Source organism: Tupaia chinensis, unplaced genomic scaffold (genome assembly GCF_000334495.1).
Source record: "Tupaia chinensis unplaced genomic scaffold, TupChi_1.0 Scaffold148004_1, whole genome shotgun sequence".
In the NCBI taxonomy this organism is placed as follows: domain Eukaryota; kingdom Metazoa; phylum Chordata; class Mammalia; order Scandentia; family Tupaiidae; genus Tupaia; species Tupaia belangeri.
Window position 1 is genome coordinate 159,556 of NW_006207854.1, and position 10,668 is coordinate 170,223.

Sequence of the window (10,668 nt, forward strand, 5' to 3'; positions counted from 1 at the left end):
GGAGACCACTGCTACTACCAGGGCAAACTCCGGGGGAACCCACGCTCCTTCGCCGCCATCTCCACCTGCCAGGGGCTGCAGTGAGTAGGGGGCGGCTGGGTGCAGGGACTGGCCTCAGCGGGCCTGGGGGTGGTGGGAGCCGCTCCTCTCTCTTCACAGTGGGGTATTCTCTGACGGGAACCTAACCTACATTGTGGAGCCCCAGGAGATGGCTGGCCCGTGGGGAGCCCCTCAGGTAAGCCCTGCACAGCCCCACGCTGATGGCCCTGCCCTGCCTGTCTCAACAGCTCTCCTTGCCACCGCCCCCTCCTCCCTCAGTAACCTCAGCCTCACTGCCCTCCGCAGCAACCCCAGCTCTGGTTCCCTCTTCCTGTCCCCCCAGCTCCAGTGTCCCCCAGGTGACCTCCCACTGGGCTCCAGTGTCCTTTGCCCCTGCCTCTTGGGGCACCCCCAGGTCTTGACCCTGGAATCTGAGCATCTGGGAGATGAGATCCGACATGGGACCTTGGGCCAGTTCAGGGTCATTCCAGGGTGGGGTCAGGGGAGGGCCGGAGCTGCCCCAACTGCCCAGAGCAGACCTGGTTGGCCCCCCAAGAACTAACTCCCCCTCATTGCAGGGACCCCTTCCCCACCTCATTTACCGGACCCCTCTCCTCCCAGTCCCCCTCGGATGCAGGGAGCCAGGTAAGGGAGGGAACGTGGGGCTGGGGGGGGTGCCGGCTGGGCCCCCCTCACCGGCCCCTCCCCACAGGCTGCCTGTTCACTGCCCCTGCTGATTCTGCTCCTCCCAGCCGGCCGAGGCTGAGAAGGAAAAGGCAGGTATGGGGCCCGCGCAGACCTCGGGCTGCAGAGACCTCGGCCTGTGGTCCGGAGCAGGACGAGGCCGGGGCAAATGAGGGGCAGACTGCTGTGGCTGGGGGCAGGGACCCTCTGTGGGAGGCCTCCCTTCCTAACACGGGTGTCTGCACAGGTCCCAGCAGGCCCACTGAGGCTGCCTGCCCGTGTTCCAGGGCTGGGAGGGCTAGGACCCTCTGCAGGTGGGCGGCTGGCCCTGTCCCTGACTGGAGTCCAGACCCCCGCCAGGTCTGTCTGTTGCATGGCTGAGGCCAGACCTGGAGGGGACCGATTCCAAGTGCCCCCCACCCCCAGGTCCGCCGGGGCCACCCTACAGTGCACAGTGAGACCAAGTATGTGGAGCTGATCGTGATCAACGACCACCAGCTGGTGAGTCCCCAGGACAGGGGTGACCCTGAGAGGAGGGACCCTGAAGAAGCCACGCCCTCCTCCCGCTCTTTCCCCTAGTTCGAGCAGATGCGGCAGTCGGTGGTCCTCACCAGCAACTTTGCCAAGTCCGTGGTGAACCTGGCAGACGTGGTGAGCAGCTCTCCCTTCGCTCCCTCACCACCCACCCCTCTTGGCACACCCAGCCACTGTCAGCTTTTGATCCCCACTTCCTGGAGGGACAGACAGAGGTCCTCCCCAGTCCTGTCCCCCCACATCTACTCCCACCCTCCAGCTCTTCTTCTCTCCTTCGGGCCCAGATATACAAGGAGCAGCTCAACACCCGCATTGTGCTGGTTGCCATGGAAACATGGGCAGATGGGGACAAGATCCAGGTGCAGGATGACCTGCTGGAGACCCTGGCCCGGCTCATGGTCTACCGGCGGGAAGGTCTGCCTGAGCCCAGCGATGCCACCCACCTCTTCTCGTGAGTCTCCGCCCTGCACGTCCTGCCAGCCCCCACCCGCTGCTGCGGGGCTTGGGGTTACCTAGCACCTGCCACCTACCCCCAGCCACCCCTCCCTCTTTGGCTGATGCCCTTTGCTGGTGGTCTTCTGCTCCGTGCCTCTCCTTAGTCCCCTCTTCCCCTTTCAAAGTGTCCCAGCATCCCTTTCTTAGGGACCCAGTTCCCTGAGAGGGAAAGACTGGACGGAAGGACTTTGTAACTAGAGGACCCTCTGGCTTGGCTTAGGAGCAAAAGAACCAGAGAGGGGAAGGGGCTTGCCTGAGGCCACATGGGCTGACAGGAAGGGCAAGGTGGGACTCTGGTGTCAAGGTCCCCCAGCCCACCTCAGAGCAGGGGAAAGAGGAGGGTGTCCTGATGTCCCTTTCCCTTCCAGGGGCAGGACATTCCAGAGCGCCAGCAGCGGGGCAGCCTACGTGGGAGGAATCTGCTCGCTGTCCCGGGGTGGGGGTGTGAACGAGGTGAGAGGCGAGGCCATGGCTGCGTGGGGGGCTGAGAGAGAGGGCTGCAAAAGCACCCTTCTGCCAGAAGGGAAGACGAAGCCGTCTCCATCTTCCAACCCCAGTACGGCAACATGGGGGCCATGGCGGTGACCCTGGCCCAGACGCTGGGGCAGAACCTGGGCATGATGTGGAACAAGCACCGGAGCTCTGCAGGTGCCCGCCCTGGGAGACCCACGTGGCCCAGCCACACGCCCAGACCCATACCAGCCTCTAGAAGTGAGGAGGGGGTAGGTGAGAGGGGGCGGCCCTAACCCTCCCTCACACCCACCTGGCTGACTTGCAGGGGACTGCAAGTGTCCAGACCTCTGGCTGGGGTGCATCATGGAGGACACAGGGTGAGTTCTTGGGGACAAAATGGGGAGGGGGCAGTCTTGGGCAAAGGGCATCCTAGAGAGCACTGTATGGCAGGCTGGACCTGGTAGCCTCAAGGGACCCAGCTCTCAGGACCACTCGGGATTCCAAGACACCCAGTTTTCTGCAAACACCACAAAGGGAGACCCAGATTTCCCTGCTAGGACTCCCAAACTAGCCAGGCTGTAGTGCGCACTGCCACCACTGGGTGGCGCCCAAGCCTCGCTTGGAGGCCACCTTCCCTCCGATCGCTCCAGCGCTAGGTTTGGCGAAGGAGACCGGAGCGACGTCCTCTGCCGGTGCCTTGATAGACCGGCGGGAGTGTGCAGTCTCAAGGCAGATCTTCAGGCTCCTCGTGAGGGTGACCTGTCCCTCAATCTTGAGAGGGCTTAAGGGTGGGTCTGGAGGGGAGCAGCCAGAGGCACCGTCCGGTCACTCTTGCCTAGGTTCTACCTGCCCCGCAAGTTCTCACGTTGTAGCATCGATGAGTACAACCAGTTTCTGCAGGAAGGCGGCGGGAGCTGCCTCTTCAACAAACCCCTCAAGGTACCACCCCCAGGACAGAGAACATGGGAGCGGGGCGTGGGCAGAGTCCCCCGCCAGACTGCCGACACCCACTCCCGGTCTAGCTCCTAGACCCCCCCGAGTGCGGGAACGGCTTTGTGGAGGCAGGGGAGGAGTGCGACTGCGGCTCGGTGCAGGTGAGCGGCTCGTGTGGGCACCAGGTTGGGCCGGCGACGCGAAGTGAGCGCGAGGGTGGGTCCGAGCAGGGAGGATTAGGGCTCGCCTGCCTTTACTCTGCTTCTCCCTGCGTCCTTCAGGAATGCAGCCGCTCGGGTGGCAACTGCTGCAAGAAATGCACCCTGACTCACGACGCCATGTGCAGCGACGGGCTGTGCTGTCGCCGCTGCAAGGTGAGGACTCGCAGGGAGGCGGAGATGAGGCGGGGCCAAGACGAAGGCGGACCCGTTGGAGGCCTGCGGATAAGAGGCTGGAGTTAAGGAGGGAGGAGGGGCCGTTAGAGGCGGGGTTAGGGTCCCGGGGCGTGGCCTAGCTTGAACGCACCAATGGAGGTAAGGGGCGGGGCATGTAGTAACTGCGGGATGTTGGAGGCGGGGCTACGAGAGCGGGGTCGGGAGCGGCAGAGAGTGATTACGGGCAGAAACTAGAGCTGGCGGGGCGCGGGGGGACGCTCAGTGGGGTGTGAGCGGCCGAGGGGTGGTGGGGTCCCACGCAGAGGGCGGGGCCGAGGTATCTAAGCTGTCTGAGCCTAGGAACGCATCCATCTCCTAGTACGAGCCGCGGGGTGTGTCCTGCCGAGAAGCTGTGAACGAGTGCGACATCGCGGAGACCTGCACCGGGGACTCGAGCCAGGTCCGCCCGGTCCGGCCGAGGCAACCCTTACACCTATCCGTTTGGCTCCGCCCGGCGACTGCTCTTCACGTCCCTGTGCTCCGTCCCTCAGCTGCGCAGCTGGCGCCGCCGGCCGCTGATTCCCTCGTTTCCCAATCTAAGAGAGAGGGAGTTCTTCGTGACTCCTGGCTCTGTTCCTTCGATCATTAAACCAGTGTTTACAGGCTGGCTGGTATTCCCAGCGCCTGGCGCGGTGCCTGGTGGATGCTAGGGATCAGAGTGGATGATATTAGGTAACATCCATTAGGTCCTAATTATGTGCCAGACATTTAGTTTTCCCAGCTCTAACAAGGTAGGTGCAGAAACTCAGGGAGCCCGGAGAGGCTACAGAATTTGGAATTCGGAATAATTTTCCACTGTAGGGAAGAGCCCCCCTCCCCCCCCCCGCACATGAGCCCCCTCGTGGGGAAGCACTTGGCACCCCTGCGTTCCTCCCTGAGGGTGCTCTGCTCAGCCCCGCCCCTCTCTTCACAGTGCCCTCCTAACCTGCACAAATTGGATGGTTACTACTGCGATCATGAACAGGTATGCCACGTGGGGGCCCCTCCCGCTCTGGGCTGGGTACAGTTTCTTGTCTCTGCTCTGACCAACCACCTGCTCTGCCTCTTGCCTCCTGTTGGTCCATCCCTCAGGGCCGCTGCTATGGAGGTCGCTGCAAAACTCGGGACCGGCAGTGCCAGGCCCTTTGGGGTCATGGTGAGTCTGTCTGGGGGTGGGGAGGACCCAGAATGGAGCGTCTGAGGGGAAGGCCCCAGCTGACTATGCCTCCTATCAAATGTGTGGCTCCCAGGACATGGGACTAGCCAGATGGGTATCAGACCAAGGTGTTGGAGGTGCAGGCCTGAGGTCCCAGGTGGGCCGGGACAAGCCTGGCATCATCTCCCTACAGCGGCTGCTGACCGCTTCTGCTATGAGAAGCTGAACGTGGAGGGGACGGAGCGTGGGAACTGTGGACGCAAGGGGTCAGGCTGGGTCCAGTGCAATAAGCAGTGAGTAGCCGAGGCTCCTCTGGGCCTCCCAGCTCTGGGTGGGAGGTCAGCTTTTTTGAGAGCTAGGCAGCAGGTTCTCACAGGAGAAGCCTGTGAACCCCAGTGGGAGACGATGTGGAAAAGCAATGGCAAGGCGAGGGCAGGCGAGAGCTCAGGGTGGGCCTGAGGTCAGACTTGGGGCTGTCTCCACGTGCCCCAACAGGGATGTGCTCTGTGGCTTCCTCCTCTGTGTCAACATCTCTGGAGCTCCTCGGCTGGGGGACCTGGGTGCAGACATCAGCAGTGTCACCTTCTACCACCAGGGCAAGGAACTGGACTGCAGGTACTGGCGGGGGGCGAGCTGGGGAAAGGGAGCTGGCTTAGGGGACAGGGCCTGAAGCTGGCCGTGCCGTTTCCCTAGGGGAGGCCACGTGCAGCTGGCCGACGGCTCGGATCTGAGCTACGTAGAGGACGGCACAGCCTGCGGGCCCAACATGCTGTGCCTGGACCACCGCTGCCTGCCGGCCTCTGCCTTCAACTTCAGCACCTGCCCGGGCAGCGGGGAGCGCCGGGTCTGCTCCCACCACGGGGTGGGTGCCTGGACACTGGGGGTAGTGGGAGAGGCTTACAAGAGGGGACAGGCCCCTGCTCACCTCTCCCCTCTCCCTGACTCTAGGTCTGCAGCAACGAAGGGAAGTGCATCTGTCAGCCAGACTGGACCGGCAAAGACTGCAGCATCCACAACCCCCTGCCCACAGCCCCGCCCACGGGGGAGACCGAGAGATACAAGGGTGAGGCCAGAGCTGGCCAGGGCGGGTCTGTCTCCCCTTCTCCATGGCCGTTCCCGCCAACCGAGCCCTGCCCTCCTCCCCAGGTCCCAGCGGCACCAACATCATCATCGGCTCCATCGCCGGGGCTGTGCTGGTTGCAGCCATCGTCCTGGGTGGCACGGGCTGGGGATTTAAGTAAGACTCCGCCCCTCCCCTCACACCCTCAGGATCAGACCCCTGACCGCGGGAGCTCGGGGGGCCTCCCCGAGAGGTCAGCCAAGCACGAGCTCGCACGTGGGTCCGAGCCAGCCCACCGAGTCTTGTGTTAACATTCAGAACTATCAGCCACGCACGCTGCAAACCTGGACATTTTACGTTAGTAACCCCATTTTCCAGCTTCTCTTGAAAGCTGCGAAGACTGGGCCCCCACGTGCCTTGACTTATCCCAGCGGGGCCACAGAGCGGAGACAGGGCATGTGTATGCTCCGTCTCTAGCTCCCACCTAGTCTGCCAGCCTCTGAGGTGTCTGAGTTTGGGGTTTCGAGCTGTCGAAACCCCTCAATGTGCAAAGGAGGAAGCTGAGGCCCAGGGTCCCACTGGGAGTTAGTGGCAGACCCTTGCAGGACTCGATCCCATTTTCGGTAGGTCTCCTCAGTGTCTCTCCTCGCCCTGTTGTTAGTGTCCAGGCAGGGGGGAAGGGGACGCTCCCTGAGAGAAGGGGAAGGTCAGACGGCCCTTCTCTCTCTCTCTCCCTCTGCCTGTCTTCTCCTTGGCTCCTGAAGAAACATCCGCCGAGGAAGGTACGACCCGACCCAGCAGGGGGCAGTGTGACGCCGGCCACGTCATCCCTCCCGCTGTCCTTGTCTCCTCCATCTCATCCGTCACCTGCATTCTGTTGATGGGAGCTGGGGGCTGATTCCCCCGCCCCTGCTGTGGGCCTGCCACGGCAGGGGCGGGGGACACGCCATGGAGTGACAACCTCACCGTCCTCTTGCCCACACGTCCTCTCTGGCCGTGGCTCCTCTACTGCTGCCCTTCTGCTGGCCAGGTGGACCCCGGCGCTGGCCCTCGCAGTCCCCACTCCCTGGGAAGGAGCGTCCCTCTGCGTCTGCATCTGTTTTGTCTTCCATGTCACCGCTGTCTGACCTGCAGATCCCCTCCCTGGCCAGCCTGTGACTTGCCGCCTCCTGGGCCCAGCACTGACCTCCCGGGGCCCAGCAGGAGGGGAGGGCTCTCCCTTGGGCCCTGCCTCATACTGTCCCCTGATGCCCCCTCTCCATTCCAGGTCCGGAGGGGCCTAAGTGCCACCCTCCTCCCTCCGAGCCTGGCACCCACCGTCTCGGCCCTGAACCACGAGGCTGCCCCCACCCAGCCACGGAGGGAGGCACCGTGCAAATGTCTTCCAGGTCCAAACCCTTCGACTCCTGGCTGCACAGGGGCTGTGGGGCTGTGGCCCTGCCCTTCACACCACCAGGGTGGACCGACCTGGAGGGCATTTCCTTCACGGTCCCCGCCCCCGTCCTGCGGCTTTGGCCTTGCACACAAATTCTCCCTGTGTGAATGTAGCTTCACCATCACAGACCACCACAGCTCCAGCGGGGGCGGGCCTGGAGGGAAGCCCCGGTTGGGGCAGGCAGCCACCAGCAGACCCGGCCTGGGATGGCCCTTCCTCTAAACGAGGCAGCTGGAACCAGGGTCATAGCTCCCTGGGACCTAGGAGAAGGGGCTGACATTCACGTTTTTTATGACTCTTAACTGATGAATGTAACCTTGGAGGTGCTGGGGCCAGAGCAGTTGGCTGTGTTGGCATTTACAGGAGGGCTCAGAGGAGCCAAGGTGTGGCCTCCCCCAGGCCCTGCCCTGGGATGATCACCCTGGAATCCTGTCCCTGAACACGGGCAGGGGCCAGGCATCCTGCCTGCCCCCTCGGTCCAGCCCTGCTAAGCTTGGAAAAAGTCCGAGCGCTGATTCAAACCAAAGCTGCCTGTGCCGTGCCCAAGGCCTCGGCTATGGGTACGGCACCACGTCCCAGATTGTCTCCAACTCCCAAATGACCGTCCTGCTGGCCCTGCCAGGACACATGTATGGAGGGATCCTAGAAAACACAGTCCCTAAAAGAAAACGGCACCTTCCCCCTTTCAAGAAGGGTGATTCTGGGGCTGACTCAGGGTTTAGGTGCCCCCTGGTATGGAACAGAGGTCCCAGGCTGGGCTGTCTTCCCCAGGGAGGACTCCTGCAGTAGCAGAGGCCAGAGGTGGCCAGTGCCTGGAGGGCGAGGGCTCTGCCTGGGATGTGCAAAAGGAGGCAGGAAAGGGCAGTTTCGAAGATGACCCGAGACTTCTGGAAAAGTCCTCAAGGCCCGTCAGGCCCTTTTCACACACTCCCATTCCAGGGCTGAGTAGTGAGTTTACAGACGTTCCCCATTAACCCTCCACTGCTCCCCGCCCCGCCGAGCCAACACAGGCTGAGGCCCTAGGACTCCTCAGTCCTGCCTGTGGCCTCTCCCGTGACCCTGGCTCCTCAACCCTATTAGCTAGCTGACTGGGGCCCGTGGGGGCCAGCTACCTTATGGATGAAAGCCACAAATGAGTGGAGTCCCTTTCCCCAGGGACACCCACCTAGACTTGGCAGGGGTTTCTGAACAGCCCTGGGCCTTTGAGCTACCTGTCTCTGGGGTATCCTTGAGGAGGAACCGTGGATAAAATATCTCCCCACTATACCACCCTCAGAGGCAAACTGGGACCTGGGCCCTCTGACAGTCTCCGGTGGCTGGATGGCTATTGTGGTCCTCGTGACAACTCTAGCTGGCCCTGCCCTCTGGCCAGTCCTGCCCCTCTGGCCCACAGGCTGAGGCGGGGCAGGGGGGCATGCTGGGTTTTGCACTTTGGCGGCGACACCTTTGGCATCCCTCGGGCATGCACACACACACTTGGGCAGCAGTGCATCTGGGCTGCGTCCGGCTCCACTTCTCTGCACGAGTGTGAGCACCTCCATGCACGTGGCGTGTCTGTGTGTGCACGTGTACGCGGGGACAGGGGTGAGAACAAGACTTCCTGTGGCCAGTCCAGCCTGGCTCCCAGCTGTCTCCGTCCTCCTGCCCCACCCTGGCAAGTGCCCACCCCAGGGTGGAGGAAGCTGCGCCGCCTGGACCTGGCTCCAAACAGCATCCTGTACATAGGTCATCCGGGGTTCGGGTGGGGAGGAAGGGCCAGGAGCATCAATTAAAGATCACATCAGGGGCTTCCACGGAGCTCACGCCAACCCTGTGTCTCCTTTCTGTGAGTGACGGTCCTGTGACTTGGGTCCTGGAGACAGGAAGTGAACACCCAGGGCTGGGAGGAAGGGGCGCAGTTTCCCCACTCAGAGGAAACCGGCACTGACCTGGTGGGGGCCGGGCCCTTCCACTTCTGTGGCGCCCCCAGCTGAGATCTGGCTCCCCACCCCTGCCTCAGCCAAGCCAGAGGTGAGCTGAGCAGGAAAGCATTATGGAAAGGCAGGAACCCCAGCTTCCTTTCTCTAAGTCTCTTCACCTCCCAAGATGCCAGGACGCTGGGCAAACTTACCCGGTCCAGCCCCGGGCACCCGCTCCCCTTGGGCTAGCCCCACTGAGCAAGGCCAGGCCCCGAGCTCAGAGAGCGAGTCCGGGACCTGTTGTTCTTCCCGACTTCCCCTCCTGAGTGCTTGTGCCTGGAGGGGCTCCCAGTGTGGGAGGCGAGGAAGGACTGGGGGAGCCATCAGGCTCAGGCTTGTGGACGGGGGTGGGGGAAGAGGTGGGGGACGGGACAACCAAGGACTGGGAGGGCCCAGGGGACAGAAGGGCAGCCTCAGGGTGGGTCCTGGGAGCACTGGCACTAGACGCTCCAGTATCATCGCCCATTCCCAGGTGGCCGGACTCCCAGGACCGCCTCAGTACGCGTCTTTAGACGCCTGGTCACCATTCTCTGGCGTCTCCCCAGGGCACTGGGCATTTAACCCCCACCTCTCCCACGGCAGACGGTCAACCTCCCCAGTTCGGTGTGCAGGGGGCCGAAGCCCATCAGTCACCCACTGATGGCGAGGCCCGCCCTTGTCTTCTGGCCCGAGTTGGATGACCCTATTTTTAACTTTCTCCATTGCTTCTGCCTCTCGGAGCCTCCTTCGGGAAGCTTAACCCCTGATCGGGTCCCAGTTCCTGGCTTGATGTGCCACACAGCTGTCCCTTTGAGTAGTGTGACGTGTGGCTTCTGACAGGTACATGGCAGATGGGCCCACGGAGGGCTCAGGTGAGTGCAGCAGGGTCACCAACGCCTGGCTCAGGCCGAGCCCTGGAGGCCCAGGCACTACCTGGGAGGAGAGGGAGGGAAGAAGAGGGGGTGGGGGCCAAGCCTGCGCACACAAACAGTCGGGCCCTCCTGTGATGCCAGCGTACCAGCTACCGGCCTGTCTGGAGATCTAGCCTGAGGCTGGGGTGGAGCATCCGATCTGGTCCACACAGATCATCTGAAAGGCCTGGCTGTGGCTTCAGAACATGCAGTGGGCAGCTTTGGAGGGATGGCTCCCCAACAGAGCCGAGTGGGACCAGCAGTTTGAAACTTGCTGTGCAGGCCGCCTGTTGCCAGGAATTCCCAGGTTACAAGTTTCTTCAGAAGCAGAAACTCCTCGGTAAGCTCACGCCCCTGGCAGCTCCCAGTCACCCTGCTGAAACCGTCAGTGCCCAGCTGGTGACGATTTCTGGCGAGCTCATGGCCGCAGAGTTCAGTCCCTAGTTCCCTCTGTCAGGCTGATGTAGGCCCTCATGGATTACAGGTGGCCAGGATGGAGGGCTGGGAGCGTCCAGCCCACTCGGCCCCGGCCAGGTGCAAGTTTACTTGCCGAGTTGAAGGAATGATGATAAATTCGTGATGTTTCATCCCACCGTCTAGGCCACTGTGGTCCAATAA

The 10,668-nt window shown here is 62.7% G+C and overlaps 1 protein-coding gene across 1 annotated transcript; it reads left to right on the forward strand.

Moving 5' to 3' along the window:
- On the forward strand, nucleotides 1-8,787 carry ADAM11 (ADAM metallopeptidase domain 11). Its single transcript, XM_027768871.1, has 23 exons — nucleotides 1-80; nucleotides 160-235; nucleotides 618-684; nucleotides 752-819; nucleotides 1,150-1,224; nucleotides 1,303-1,374; nucleotides 1,542-1,708; nucleotides 2,121-2,205; nucleotides 2,310-2,400; nucleotides 2,531-2,582; nucleotides 3,045-3,144; nucleotides 3,228-3,299; nucleotides 3,420-3,512; nucleotides 3,892-3,972; nucleotides 4,486-4,536; nucleotides 4,644-4,707; nucleotides 4,901-5,000; nucleotides 5,203-5,322; nucleotides 5,401-5,569; nucleotides 5,656-5,770; nucleotides 5,854-5,944; nucleotides 6,532-6,549; nucleotides 7,035-8,787. The coding sequence occupies exons 2-23, from the start codon at nucleotides 209-211 to the stop codon at nucleotides 7,048-7,050; spliced, it is 1,794 nt and encodes a 597-aa protein (XP_027624672.1). The 5' UTR covers nucleotides 1-80; nucleotides 160-208; the 3' UTR covers nucleotides 7,051-8,787.
- Nucleotides 8,788-10,668: the final 1,881 nt, after the last annotated feature.